The 16296-nt window shown below is 32.3% G+C and overlaps 2 protein-coding genes across 2 annotated transcripts; one reads left to right on the top strand and one right to left on the bottom strand.

Annotated features, from left to right (window-relative positions):
• The first annotated feature begins 999 nt into the window (after window positions 1–999).
• LOC132707513 (polygalacturonase-like) lies at window positions 1000–12970 on the top strand. The gene is made up of 5 exons (XM_060679405.1): window positions 1000–1979; window positions 5375–5586; window positions 8661–8784; window positions 9327–9548; window positions 11645–12970. The coding sequence occupies exons 1-5, from the start codon at window positions 1694–1696 to the stop codon at window positions 11905–11907; spliced, it is 1107 nt and encodes a 368-aa protein (XP_060535388.1). The 5' UTR covers window positions 1000–1693; the 3' UTR covers window positions 11908–12970.
• A 121-nt stretch (window positions 12971–13091) lies between these two features.
• Window positions 13092–15544, bottom strand: LOC132707514 (J domain-containing protein CG6693). The gene is made up of 3 exons (XM_060679406.1): window positions 15372–15544; window positions 14806–15318; window positions 13092–13409 (listed from the first exon to the last, which is right to left on the bottom strand). Exons 1-3 carry the CDS (start codon window positions 15463–15465, stop codon window positions 13234–13236), a joined length of 783 nt encoding a protein of 260 aa, XP_060535389.1. The 5' UTR covers window positions 15466–15544; the 3' UTR covers window positions 13092–13233.
• Window positions 15545–16296: the final 752 nt, after the last annotated feature.

Below are 16296 nucleotides of genomic sequence, written 5' to 3' on the forward strand. Positions count from 1 at the left end.
ACTACACACTAACACTGAATAAAATCTAAATCTCAAAATCAACAACACTCAAACCAAAAATAAGACACCATAACCTTTACTTACACGTTGGCAATCGCTTCCGCTACGTATAGGGAGCGCTTTGCTACGTCCGCCGAATGCGACCATTTTGTTTTGTCGCATTCTGTCAGAAACATCCAATACAATTTCGATATATCCTTAACACTATATGCAAAATTAAGATTTTTTTATTAAAACATGTATCATTCAACTGGTTTACTTGTGCTATACACTTAAATCTAATTAAAAGTGAAATACTTGAGCCATCTAGCTGTTTAATAATAAGAAAATGTTGTGATGATCTACATAGAAGTTTTAAACACAAGTCCCGAAAAAAAGGTGTGACACAAAGAAAAAATTCAGCATTTCGACATACTTAAGTAAACATATTGCACATTTGTTTATATTCCAATTTTAACAACTCTTATTCCTTATTCAAACGTATTCCTTGTGCAGTTTATTTTACTTAGAATTAGTATCATTTCAGCAATAGGTAGCATAGCCCGTCTGGTGATGAAATCACCGTTAATATTGTGTGTTCACTGATACCGCAGTTTGTCCAATTGCCAATAGATGGCTGACCATAAAAAAATAGTAAACTGTCCCATGAAACAAAGATTACTTTATACCAATGAATTCATTAGTGACTTTTAGTTATAGAAAACTTCTGATTCCCCGATACTTCGATTTGTTTAATTGCCAATAGATGGAGCGGTAGGTGATTCATTAAATAACGTTTACCTGATCTCTTGGTTAGTTACACTGTTCAATTGATTATTTAGTTATATTTATCGCTATAGACTAATCGACTATTTACCAAAATTTTGCCAATTATGACAAAGATTTATAGCTTAATTTTAGCTAAAGTTGAACGACTGTACTTTTTAGATAAGCTATGAAACACTAATTAAACATTTTGGAAAGTGTGGTACCTACAGCATGGTATTAAATGTGACTCAATGTCGGTTGGTCACTACAAAAAATGAAGCACGAATTTGGTCTTAGAGCAAGGTGGATTTCGCCTTCGGCCTTGGGGACATCAGAGACAAAAAAAATGCTCGATTAGGATAGAAGAATGAAGTCTTGTAATATTTTACTACCTCATCTATGTTTGCACTACCGGGACGCCCAAAAAAATATAATAGGGGCGGTCATGTGTGACTAATTGATCTGAGTCCGTGGTATCGGAAAATATTATCAGTGAAGTAGAAGAAATGGAAAATGCACATATACGAGGAGTGTTCAAAAAGTGTGGTGACTTTTAAATGTCATCAAAAAGTATTGAAAATTAATATTGTCCCCTTCAAAGTAATTACCCAGATATAATACACTTGAGCCAACGTTTTTTCCAATCCTCGAAGCACTTCCTGTTAGCCTTGAGTCCTTCCAGCGATTTTTTCTTTATCTCGTCATCGGCGTCTTCTCGGCCATCTTTGAATAGCCTAGAAAATTTTTTTTGCTGGGGAGGGTCTGTCGAAAACCAACACGATGAAGATGGAGGCAGACTAGGATGTTCGGCTCTTTCCCCCATTATACGAGTGGATACTGACATGCGTGTCTGGAAAACATTTTTAAGTGGCAAAATTATCGCAAATAAAAGCGCGCGTGTCATATTCGTATCGTCTAATCGTCCCGAAATTTTCTTGGCGATAAAATGGCGACAATCTACGCGATTATATTGCTACTAAATTTCGTTTTCCTAAGTCACCAACAACAACAGTGCGTCATATCTAAATACGAAGATGTGGATTCCGTGGTCTCCAGCTGCACCGACATCGCCGTGGACGACCTCATCGTACCTGCTGGAAAGGCCCTAACACTAGACCTACAGGAAGGCACCAAGCTTACACTAAGGGGAAACATCTCGTTTGAATTTGATTATTGGGCGGGACCAGTGCTCTTGATTTCTGGAAGCTCCCTGACAGTAGTCGGAGAACCGGGTAAGTGTGCTATAGCATCCTGGCATCGCCAGATATACGATTATTAAGTTTTAAGTACGAGGTTTTTTTCAATACAGACCGGTAATATTTATTTAATATTTCGAATAAGCTTGTCTTTTCTTATTTCACAATAAAGACTCAAAATTGACAATAGAGCCGAATTTATACGAAATAATAAGATGGCCATGAAACAAAAGCACCATTATGTCAAGCTGCTTTGATGTATTTGTTAAATATTCGATTTTTAATTTTAAATTTTTACTTTGTTTTGTTTAATACTGAGTTATAGATTGTCAAAAATCATTTTGTTAATTTTATTTTTAAAGTTATGTGCTTAATTCTCAACAGAATAAGTTGGCATTTTACATACAGCCCTAAATTAGTAAAAGTCATCTAAACAAAATTAAAGTTTTTCAGAAATCTGTCACTAGAGGGCACTTTAAATAGTGTTAGACTTCGAACTTTGACTTCTTTTCAGTTTGAAAATAAATTTTATGCCACCCAACTTGATCATGTTTTATTGTTACGCTTATATTAGTACATCAAAACATGTTCTTGAATTTATAAGACCCTATTATAAAAAATTGAGAAAATGTTAATGGCGCATTTTACTAATAAGAATTTTATATTTTTTTTTTATAATGCATAATTACGTTTTATAAGAGTAGTAAAATTTATAAATAATATTTTTTGTCTATTTGTTGATTCTTGATACAAATAGTTCCATTTTTTGAAAATAAACAAATTTAATAACTTTTGTTTTCATAATTTAATTACTAGGTATGATTTATAAAAAAAATTCAAACAGTAGATTCCATTTCTTTAATTTCCGATTGTTTTTTTTTTCTCTACCATATTTCGCCAATTAATAGCCGTTCACCATTTTTAAAATTGAAACCCGTTTTATTTCTGATATTATGAAATTAAAAATAGAAAATTTGATATAAATTTGCGATTTTTTTTTTAAATTCCAAATAAAAAAATTAAAAAAATTGCTTCTAAGAATCTTTTTCAAATTTAAATTTAGTTAGCTTAAAATAAAAAAGTTGGTACTTGTCTACGACAATACAAGCAGATTGGAAACCCATTTTAGTTTGATATAGAAAATAGAAAATTTAATATAAATTCACCATATTTTTTCAATTCCAAATAAAATGCAAGAAAACTCAGAAGAATATTTTTCATATTCAAAATTAGTTAGCTTAAGATAAAAAAGTTGGTACTTGTCCACAAAAATACACGCAGATTGGAAACCCATTTTTTTTCTGATATTTGGATATAGAAAATAGAAAATTTGATATAAATTCACCCTTTTTTGTTAATTTCCAATAAAACAAAATGGAAAAAAAACTTCAAGAATATTTTTAAAATTTTAAATTTAGTTAGCTTAAAATAAGAAAGTCTTGTCTACGAAAATACAAGCAGATTGTATATATATTAATTTAATATTTTAAAATAATATATATACTATATATATATTATATTTTTTACAAAATCTGAGATAACGTATCACCCCGTATTTTAGACAATGTTTTATTGTGTAAAATCCTAATCTTCGAATTAATCGAAGCAGAAACTAACCAAACCACCACGTTCAACCACAGTATCAGAAATGGTTAGTTTTTATTTTAATTAAGGTAAAACAAGCCATGTGCGAGGTATTATCAAATTTCTTTTTTTATTTGAAAGGCCCGTGTTATTAGGTCATCGGTCCACTATGGTTTACCCCACAAGAAAAAAAAAACTTTGAAAAAAAATTAAGTGCGAGGACGACAACAGGAATGTTGTTAATTGAATGGATAAAAACTTAATTTAATAATAATTTTTTGGAATATATTTATGAATTAACATTAACAACGATGGACTGCTAGAAAGCGACGTCTTTTGTTCGATTGTCATATCATTGATCTGGAGAAAAACGGTATTTATAATTAGTCTATCTTCTTCTTTTTTATTAAAAGGCCTAAAATAAATAGTAATTAATGTAAGTCGTCCATTCATTGCCTTAAGTTTCAGCAGTTTGTAAAAGATGCTGACGTCTCATCCCAAAATGTTGTTTACAAGGAATGTCTACAATTATGTAACTGAAACGCGATCAAAATCTCTTTGGCAAGCAAATTGAAGTACTACTTTAGATTACCCGAAAAATTACATTTCGACAAAAACTTTTTATTAGGTACCTACGTGACGATGGTGTTTTCGAAATTCAGTTAAATCGTTGAAGTACCACTTCAGATTCTCCGAAAAATGATTTTTCGGCCAAAAGAAAGTAGGAAATCTATATTTTTAACAAAAAAGTGATTTTTTTTGTATTTTGTTTTGTTTTCTAAAAAAAAACAATTAAAACAAAACAAAACAATATATATATATATATATATATATATATATATATATATATATATATATATATATATATATATATATATATTGATAATAAATAAGTTGAAAAACGTAATACATAATATATGAAACCAAATAGAAATTAAAAATGAACAAAAAAACTAGAAGATATAGAACACAATCAAAGAAATCTATCTATCAGGAATCATATTACATTCTTTTATCTTTTGGTGATTCTTGATGGTGACCACTATTTTAATTGGGAAGACTAAAATTTATGGAAAAACATTCTATTACATTTTGAAACTTAGGAAATATTTTTTAAATATAACATTATCAAATCAAACAGGAGAAAAAAAAAACACAAAACTATTTTAATATTCAAGTTATAAATCTATTAGTACATACAGAATGTGTAGTTAATTTCAACTCTAAATTATCAATCCAAAAGTACGTTGCCGGCATGTTATTGTCAACATTAAAAATTTTTCTAAATAAAATAAACACGTTCAAGATTAGTTTAAACTAAACATTACATTGTAAATTAACACAACAACCCAAAGCATTGTCACAGATCACAGATTTGTTTGTTTCTTTAAAATATCAACGCAAGTTAACAACAATTTCATTTCTAAGTAAGAATGACATATGAGTGGAGGGGATAACGATTTTTTGACTGATACTTTATGATTATTATATTTAATATTTTGTATATTAATGATACTATGTAAACATAATAAATTGTTACTTTGGACTAATTTTTGGTACGTACATGTTTCAAGAATTGCTCGGCGAAAAAGATTGCTGTGCTGGAATGGTATGGGTAAAGGTCTGGTCGGCAGGGTGTTCTATAAAAGGCTGCGCAAAGTTAATCGCGGGGTCGCTTGTAAAAGCACTATATTCCTGGTCGAAGTATACCAATTAATCTAATTATCGAGAAGTGTAATTTGTGAATTATATTAAATACAAAATTTTACCACTACTACACATTACGAATTCGAATAAACAGAATCTGTTTACGATTGGACTCAATTAATTTTATTCTGTTATTCTAGGTTCCATTTACGATGGGCTGGGAGCACGCTACTGGGACGGCCAAGGTTCATGGGGTACTTTCATAAAACCGAAGATGATGCGTATTGAAGCTCAAGACAGCGTGTTCGCAAATATAGCTCTGCTAAACTGTCCTATCGCATGCACTAGCATATCTAATTCGAATAACATCACAATTACCAACTGGAACGTGGACATCTCCATAGCGGACGAGGTGTGTCTCACAACCGTACAACTGCCAGGGTGTCCCATCACTCTGAGCTACAAACATTTGAAATTTTATTTCAGTCATATCGTGGGACACCCTGTATATAGACCTATAGAATTAATAAAACTACCAGCCGAACTTGACGCCATACATTTTGCCTGCGGCATTTTCCAGTAGTATTTTTTCAAAATGTGCCCAGATGCGTAATTTAATAGAATCATTCCTTTGGCGGCCTGTTTGTTATAGGAATCTGTAAAAAATATCTCATAGGCTTAAAGATACTTGGATAATTTTACAATTTTCATACTTTAAAATGAAAATAAAACAAATCGCCTATCTTCAAAGTGTCACAAAACTGTAAGGATTCAATTAAAATTCAAGTTTTTTATATTTTTTTTCACCTCAGTGTCTTTGTGGAGATCTTCCTGTCAGATATAAATTGCATTACAATCCTCACGAATATTCTCCTGATTGGATCCTTAACTTTTATTATAAATTGTTCTAATGTATTGTTTATTTTAAAAGCTATACATAAATTGGAATCTTAAAAAGCCTGTAGAATAAAGAATTAAAAAAGACAAATTTATGAGAATATAGAGAGTTGGACTAAAATTGTACCATAAAATACAAACGCTCGGTATATAAGTTTCTAAAACATAAATTCTGCTCGTCACTCAATCAGCTCATGTCGTCTTTCGTGAAGTAAAACTGTAGAAAAATATAACGATTTTGATAGAAGGGGGACAATAGTTTGCAATACTGACGTTGACAATCAATTTTAGTAGAATTGACATATAAATGATTCAACAAATAAGCTAAGGGTATCCTTTTAAAATTTATTTATCTCAGATAAAAACACTTTAAATGTCGTTAAATGACTCCGGTTCGAAACGTGCGGAATTTTATGGTGGGGAGCCATTTATGATAATCACTTAAAATATCTAAGAACTCGCCAAATATGGTTCGCTCGTCAGGAACGTTACTCAGGTAGCTTTTACGACGAAAGTTAAATCATTATAAATCACCTGTGGTGCTTCGTAATTCAAAAATGTATCAGAAACCGCAACAATTTTTTAACTAAACTGCAGTCAGGATTTCACAAATGGTGTGAGTACGGCTTTTGAGACTTTCCTTGAGCAGTAGTGTAAAAAGTATTACAGAAGCCTGTGGAAGTTTCTTTGAAAATTTTGTTGCCTGTTTGTCCGTTCTCCGTTTTCGTCGTTTGGTTTTTCCTGAATGACTTTAGAACCTCTGGAGCTACAAAATTGAAATGTGCCTCCTAGTTAACTTTCCACGAGATACGTAAGCTTGTAAGAAATGGCCTCGATCCGACGCCGGCATCCATCTTTTTTTCGCGATTTTCGACTGTTTTTTTAACATTGCTATGAAACACGATAAGTGTCCGAAATTTGAAGCAATCAACTACATATTTGGCACATATATGCAGCTTTGCCCGGTGACGTAAATGGGGGGCTGGCGGGTCGGGTCTACAAAAAAGACCATTTTTCACAAACTGTTTACATTACCGAAAAAATTCTTGAACCAGGAGACCCAGAGAATACGGCTTCATAAACTTTTATTCTTGACATTTTTTCAAAAATATACAGGGCGCCCCGCAAATTTGAAAAAACTGAAAACTGTGTCCCCCTATTATTGAAAATTAGATATAACTGAAAGACTCTGCGTCGGATGTCAGTTAATTTTACATGGCGACATAGCCCTCATCAGCAAAAACTTTTGTATTTAAGTTTCCACCTGTTGTACAGGGTGTTCAAGATATTAAGTGCTATATTCAAAAATTAACAGTTGTCTGAAATTTGCAGCTATCGACTTCAGATTTCGCAGAAGGGTAGAAGTCCACACCCGTATTCCATCTGTTTTAAAAGGACTTACTCCAAGTATTTTTTTAAAGATTTTGAAAATTTTTTTTGTATATTTTGACTTGCAGAAAAAAACTATTTTTTCGAAAACTATTAACCAGATTGACAAAATTTGTGAACCAGGAAATGCGGGAGATTCGGGGTCATAACTTCCATTTCAGGCATTTTTTCCATTATATACAGGGTTGTTCAATTATAGACAAAACAAAACAATTTATTAGCCGTAAATCAAAAAATTCTTGAAAAATATGGCCAATTGGTTTAGACAGTGTTATAGACCCCATCGAGACCTACAATTTTTGTATTTACGGTTTTCGAGATATTTGAAAAAATCCACATGAGAATAACCATTTCTCGCCCTCAATCTAGGACGCGATGACGTCATTTACTATTACCCCGTACTGCATGGTTTCAAAAAACAAGTATTTTCTTGAAAACTACTTACTCAATTGGAAAAATTTCCTATTTCGAATATTGTTGGAATTATATACAGGGCATTGGGGGCAAAAAATTCCAATAGATCATAGAAATTTCCGCTTTTGTGAGTAAATTACTCGTGATAAATGAAAAACTTTTAAAGACGTGATAATTTGATTTGAACAGTATCGCAAGATATTTGAAAAAATATAATTTTAAATCGAAATTACCGGTACAAATTTTAATATTTACCAAAGTGTGCCGTGAATTTGAAGTTCGACGAGATGTGAAGGACATTTTATACAGGGTGTATTCACAAAAAAATTTTGAGACAAGAATCCGCGAAGCGCCTTCTTTTTAAAATATAAAGCTGCTTCGAGCTAAGCGCTACAGCTATGATTTTTCGAAATCAATCTGTTGGACTGCTTAATCAATATCTGAGCAATAGATCGCATTGTATATATATAGGGGACAACATTAATTTTGATAAATAAATAAATACTTTTTTATGTATTATTATTATTAAACTTTTATGTTTACCATTTTCTCTTAACTTCTGAAACCAATGAGATAATAAACTTTTCTCTATCGTTGACGCACCCTGTACAATATGCTGGAAGGGATGTTATATAAATTTATCATTTTAAATAAGGCTGCGAGATACTTATGAACTATCCTGTAGAATAAAAATTCCGATAAAGTTATCCTACATATAAAAATTGCCATTCCAGTATAATGCAAACTTTATAATATATTTTTGACTTCCTTATTGTTAATTTTTAGGACGTAGCACCACCGAATAAGTTTGGCCACAACACCGACGGATTTCAAATTTCCAACTCGTCTTTCGTAACTATACAGAATTCGATCATTTACAATCAGGACGATTGTGTAGTGGTCAATTCAGGTACGAAACCCACATATCAAAATTGGTAGCAGTAACAGAAACAAACCTAATTATACCTAATTTTTATTTATTGGACATTTGACAACAGCTACCGCAAAGTAACTATAATTCTAATTGTAAAGGTTAAGGCATAACTCTACCTGCCACTCTCGGCAACCTTGACACTTATCATCGGTACTAGGAATATGGACAGGCAAATTTTTTCAGAATCTTATTCAGCGACACACATATGGTATCCATGGTTAGTTAGTTAGACTAATGGCCACTAATTTAACTTTTTTTTTTGAGAAAAGAAAAAACGATAAGAGCAGCATAAACCAAATAAACGGTAGCACAAAACAGATGAAGTAATGTAAGTGATTGGTTAAATAAGAACACTATAACAGCTGTAGTATTTAAATCTACTTATACCTAATAAGTTAAATTTTCTATTTTTTAATGCATTAATATTCCAAATTGCCCTTAAAATGTTTATACTGCCAATTACGTACTTATTATTATTTAAAATTTGATTTCATAACATTATGTATTTTGTGTTTCAGGGTCCGACATCCTAGTAGAGAATCTATTTTGCCACGGCAGCCACGGCCTAAGTCTATCGGTGGGCTTTTCCAACGACAGTTTTGTTAAAAATTCGGTAGACAACGTAACGGTAAGAAACTCCACTCTCGTCAACGGCGAAAATGCGATCCACATTAAAACGCATACCAACGCCGGACAGGGACTCATAAGCAACATACTTTACGAGGATATTACGTTTGAAGGTAATTCCTGTGAGGCTTTTCTTAGTGATCGATATTCCATTTCCAAAACTGCATTTGCTAATGACTCGCCAAAGTGTTTGTGTTCCTACTTGAGCATAGGAGTTACCACATCTTTGTTGGAGGAGAGTAAGTGATAAGCCAGAACTCTCCAGGCATAGGTTTCTTAATTTTTTGAGAAAAGGAAGTAATGAAACCAGTGAAAACTTTGAGAAAACTGTGTGAAATCTGGTGTGCCAATTTTTGGTGGTTTGTCCCATCGCATTCTTTGCACTATAGAAGCAGTTTGCAATGCCAGACCACTTTCTGTCCCCGCCAGCGACCCTCTTGATTTTCATGCAAACGCCTGGATATTTCTTCATTGGCAGATTTCCGAAAATCATGCTGGCAAAAATGCTCCCAAATTCAATTATCAATCATCTCCAAAAAAAAAAAAAATGGGCACGCCTCTTAAAAAAGGTCAGCTGGATCTTCCAAAGGAAGATGACACTGATGGAAAAGTTCGAATGATTAAAATTTTTGCCAAAGATGGGTTTGAGTCATCGATAAAATTGCCATTTTTTTAAGTTGGGAACAATGAATCACTATCGTGTGAGATTTAGATTGGTAGAGTTGTATTGCAAGCAGTAAAAATATCAAGTTATCTCTGCAAACTATTCTTAATATTTTTAAGGCTAATGACACAAACATTTTCAAAGTGATTATTTGGTTTGGATTGATTTTGTGTTCTTAAAACTTCAGCATCAAATATTTTGGGGAAAACAAATCGTTTTCTAACGTCAGCGTGTCCGCGTCTCCTGCAAATCCACAAGGATAAGTAATACCATGCACAAATATTACATCACAATCTACCTCAAATCGAAATATTTTTTTTAATGTCATTACAATTTATTTATAAATGACATCCTTCAAACATATTCAAAAATGATCTCAAATTGGGGTTGCCCAGTTTTTCAATTGGTATATTCACTCCAATACCGACCCACAAGAAATTTTTTATCTACATAAATCTATAAAATCCAAAAAAGCGTTAAAAAAAATTCTACCGCGTAGAAAACTTTTGTAAATTTTTCTCTAAAAGTTTGTACTATATACAATCGAACTTCGATAACTCGAATTTTTGATAAGTCGAACGAAATTGGTTGGCAATAGCGTCAAAAGTAGGAAATGCGTGTTAGTGTAGAAACATTTGGTGCCAACTTCGATGAAGTCGAATTTTCTCGGGGAACCCCCCAATTACGACCGATCTTAACCTGTCTTTTTAACGTATCTATGCAAGCAGTTCAGTTTCTGTGTTTGCTAAGTTCACTTGTATGACTTACTAGTAAATACTAAGTGAAAAATACTGTCCCTATTCAATTTGCACATTATATTAAAGACATTTTTGGATTTTTGCATTTGTTAATATGTCATCAAAACGTACATAACTGACTTTTTTCCAGTGAAAGAGTAACCTTTAATATGTACATACATATGTATGTATATGTGCATACATACTGTTTATATATACTGGGTACATATACAATACATTTGTATGTACATATATTATGTAAATATGTACATACATATGTCCTACTATTTCATAATTTTCGTTTTTTGTTCAAAAATCATAGATATTAGGGCATTTATGCAAAAGTACATGAATTTGCAGTTTTTATATCGAAGTTCGACTGTATTAAAAGAAAAGTGAAAATATTGTTTATACTTAATTGATGCCATCCCAATATCCACGACATATAGAAGTTTTAGGTACTTTAACAAACACTCGAAAGAAATAGACGCCGCTCACTTTACAAAACAAGGCACACAACAACGTTTCACATAGACGATATCAAATATACTAGAAATTACCACCCCTTTGAATTATCGGATTCTTGTTTCAACAAAGAACCCTTTGCATTTTCTCCACTCCCTATGGTACTTATTTATTTAAGTGTGCCCTTTAGCTAACAATGATTCTTTAGTAACCACCTCATGAAAGTTATTGCTTTGCTCTCTTTTTTATAAATGAAAGTTATTGCTTTGCCCTTTTTTATAAATTTAAGTCCTTTTTCTTTTTTTTATTTTATTATATGTCTTATTTTATTTTATTCTTTTAGGTCCGATTTTGTTCGGCATCAACGTCCAGCAAAACTACGTAAATACTCCTGCCAACGAAACGGTCAAGCCCGCGCCAGTGGGCAACATTCCAATAGTCAACTTAACGCTCAGCAATATTGCAGGAAGCGTTCCTGCGGAAGCAGTGCCGGTCTACATTTCCTGCGCAGAAGGGGCGTGTCTGAATTGGAGTTGGAGCAACGTGAACGTTACAGGCGCCGAACCCAGCGATTGCAACTTTGATCCAGTTGGTTACAAATGCTAGAAACGCTTTGTTTAGCGGGTTCACGCGATCACTCAGCCGTTTTAATTTTATTTGTTCCGATTTTATTAATTAAAAAAGCGTTAGTTTGACCAAGAATGCAGTTTTATTTGTGAAGTATTTTAGTTTTACCTTATAGGCTCTTTCATTGGTGAGTTTACGGGGGAAAACCGAATATTTTTGGAAATCAAAGTCAAAATTGTCAAACTTGACAATCAATGCTAAGAGAAAAATACGTTACCCAGTGTCCAGCACTGATTTCAAGTGTTCGCTTATGCATCGAGAGTAATGGTCAACTTGAGCAGTTGTTAAAATAATAATTTTTGTTAGTGTTCCGATAACATAAGTTCAATTCCATTTTTTAAGATAAAGGCTTTTGCTTAGAAAACAAAGCGGATAGCTAAAAGAAACGTAATATGGTTTTAAAGGGAATTTACGTCACAAGAGGGCACTCGATACCTTTCGAGGTTATTTAACAAAATTTGTATGTAATGGTAACTTTTGGTCTATAGTAATTAAAAATATTAAAAAATATAGCGTGTTACATGAAAAAAAGCTTTGATATGTACTTTTTTTAGGTATATTTCATTCATTCCTGTTTTCCTCCAAAGAATTCAAAAATACCTTCATATACAAAGTGTTCTATTTAAAATATGAAAGTTTTTACTTTGTACGCGAATACACACACATCCAACAATATAATTTGCAAAATAAAAATGAACCTAAACAGCTTCTTCACAAGTTTTCTTTCATATTTATGCTTTAAACTTGTTTGTGCTATTTATAATTATGCAAAATTAATCATTTTATATATCTAAATACCGATTCGACACCGGTTTGTGATTTCATTCGAGAATACCACCCTAAATCTTTATTTCAAAAAATAAATCCTAGCCATTCAACCCTTATCAAAAATATTACAGCTCAATAGGACAAAAGCATTAACGGATATTGAATTTCCATTCGTTCAAAGTGACGATTGCGTTTATTTACCTGGATGGCAGATACATACATACAGATATATATATATATATATATATATATATATATATATATATATATATATATATATATATATATATATATATATATATATATATATATATATATATATATATATATCGGAATGCAGGTCGACCTTCAGTTAATTTTTTTATTTCTACTACTAAAAAAAATCGACATTCAGGATTAAACTAAATCCGAGTATTGTTTTTGTACTCGTTTGAGTAAGTGGTACTAGCTCAATATAATTTGATGTTTTAATGTAGGCCTCAGAGTTCAAAGAAATTAAAAAAAAAATAACGGTCTTAATAAATCATACATAATGAATTACTTTGCAGGGCGTGATTTTCTGACACGCTTCGTACGACTTTGTTCGCGATCGTTGGTTATTGAGCGTCGTTTTTTCTGCGGATTGTACTTCGCCTCCAGATTCTCTATGAAATTGGCAAACTGCTGGAGCCGCTTCTCCGAGTTCTCCTCTAGCTCTTTTTCAAGTTTTTCAACTAAAAGAGAATATTACGGGGTATATTTAGGCATACGGCTACTCCGCTAATTTTCAAACTAACCAGTTACGTTTCAAAGTAACTAGATACGCCGCCTTTCGTTAATATTACACCCACTTTACAGAAACTACACTTTGGTCTGCAGTTGGGCTTACCTTAATCTCAGTCAGCGCTCAGGCCTACTTTTAACGATTTCTATAGGTGCGTTTAAAGATTTATTTTTTACAGAATTTCTTTTGATTTAAAATAGAGTGTAACAAAAAAAGTGAAAAAAATTTTTCCAAAGTTTTGTAGAAACAAGAAAAAGGAACAACTTTTTCTGATAGCAACTTTGGATATTTTCAAAAATAGTCAATTTTTTATTATTTTTTATTTTAACATATAAAAACAAGTTTTAAAAACCTTGATGATAAATTGATTTGTATAATACAAACTTTAGTGATGACAATGTATATGAATTTCTTATTGAGATCAATATGTAAAACCAAAAAAAATGTATCAAAAATGTTCTCAATTTCTGCCGCTTTGTGCAAAATTCAATTTGGTTGTCAAAATCATTTCCATAAACTTCTTGACCAAATTCTATTTTGTGGGGATAGAATCTTGTTTGGTTAATATACTTTACGGATATATATTTCAAATAGCTAAATCAACTACCTTAAAAGCACCTTGAGCGACACATTTCTTGAATTGTTTTTTTTAATCAGCACTTTCCTTAAACTGACTTCAAAATATCTTCAGTTTAGATAGCAGTTAGAAGTTTGGGTAAATCTTCATTTGAAATAAACAGATCCACAGACAAAACTGATAACGCAAATAAATTATCCATTTCCAAAAAGAGGCAACGAGAAACAAAAAAAATTTTATAAAATAGCCACTTAAAGATTACGATAAATGTTTAGAACCCCTATTTAAAATAGGAAACTTTTTATAATTTTAAAATATAAAAAAGCTAATATATACAGTGGGTCCCATTTAAAAAAGTACAAGCTTGAGACTTGAAATATTCTTAGGATATTTATGGCAGTTTCAATGAGTAATGGCACTTCACATATCCTAGAAGCAAAAGTTTTCAAAAACTTTCTACTTTAGGTACAACATTCTGTGCTGTATATGGTGACTCACCCTGTGTATGAAACAAATCACTATGGAAAACACGGTAAACTAAATAAGGATTTTTTCCTTTGTAAAAGAACATTTTTACAGTTTGAGAAAAAAAAAATTGTATGCAATATCCCTGGGTAATATTTATATTTTATACTCGTTTACTAAATTTTCTGTTTGTATTTCAATGTCATCTATGTTCAACTCAACCAACTGAACTACAAATTACCTCCTAGTTGCTCCTGATTGCTAAGCATAATTGCATCTTTGAATCCCTCAATAAACAACTCACCATCAATTTTTTCAGACTCAATTCTCTCAGCATCCCACTTCTTTCGCCTACGCATCTTTTTCGCCTTACGCTCATTGAAGAAGCCATCATACTCCACAACCTCTCCATTATTAACCATTTCCCTGACAATTTCTATAATCCTAGGCTCGCTGTCGCAGTTGCTAAATGGTACCATTTCCAGGATAACATTCATGTTACCTTTAGAGATTTCGTAGGCCTTACGAATATCTTGCCTCTCTTTCTCCGACCCAATATACTCCTTCTCATAGTTCTCCAGATCTTTACGGTCAATTTTTTTGAATATTGCGGACCAGTATTCCATCCAGTTGAACCCAGAATCGCTATCACCATCAAAATCGCCACAGTTGTCATAAATCTTCCTTTTCTCTTTGTTCTGGAGAGTTGTGTGAATCCGCCCCAACACTTTAAATTTCTCAGTTGCGATTTCTTTTTGAGCTTCACTCACCCTATCAGGGTGCACCAAGAGCGAAAGTTTGTGATACGCCTTTTTAACTAAAATCCAAGCTCTTGAATTCTAACATCAACCATTATAGTTTGATACTAACTTTCTTTTTCCGACGCATCTCTTGATACGCCAAGCACATCGTAAAAATCGGTGGTCCCATAAAAATGCTGACACTTTTCTTTAAAGGTGGACATTATTCCAAAAACAAATAAAATTTCTAAGCGGCGCCAAAATCATAGAAAAATGTCTTACAGAAGCAAACATCAAACACAGAATGAGTGTCCAAGCCGAACGGCCACAACATAAAAATTCCTCTTTACAAATCGCAGGCAGCTCTTTTAGGATAATTCGCACCATTACTAATTAAATGCAAATCGGCCAATTTTTAATCAAAAATAAATAGGTCCAACTGATATAATTGTTTAAAGGGATGAGAATAGGGCTTTTGTGGTGCAAATCAAAATATAAAATTAAAAATGAAGGAATATGAGAAAAAAATCAGATGTCAACGTCATATTTGCCATCCATAGAACATTTTTGGTCTGTGCCAAACTAGACTGACACAGGATTTGCGAGAGTTTATCAATTAATGATATAAACACTAAAAAATAAATTTCAAAAATGTAGAAGATGATGCGTGTAGAAGTTCAATAAGTATCGTATTTGATAAAACTAGACTATGTAACTTATAAAAATGGTTATTCAAAACTGGTAGTGTCATCTAGGACATAGTAGAAGAAACATGCTGGCAGAAATGTACATGTTCCTTTGCGTTTTTCATACTGAATACAGTAATTTGGTATTTTTTCATTCTAGTTTTGGTTAGTTTTCCAGTATTTTGGATAACACTGATTGGCTTGATGTCAGTCTATGATTTTTTGGGGTAGAGAAGTCACTCTAGAAATTTATTTTCTAAAATACCGATTTTTTTTAATGTACGTCGAGAATCTACCAATAGGCACGAGTTCAATACCAGGCAAGTTGATGATCACCCTCTGGATACTTCAGACTGATGTCTTCGCAAT

Source organism: Cylas formicarius, unplaced genomic scaffold (genome assembly GCF_029955315.1).
Source record: "Cylas formicarius isolate icCylForm1 unplaced genomic scaffold, icCylForm1.1 PGA_scaffold_9__14_contigs__length_23061073, whole genome shotgun sequence".
NCBI lineage: Eukaryota > Metazoa > Arthropoda > Insecta > Coleoptera > Brentidae > Cylas > Cylas formicarius.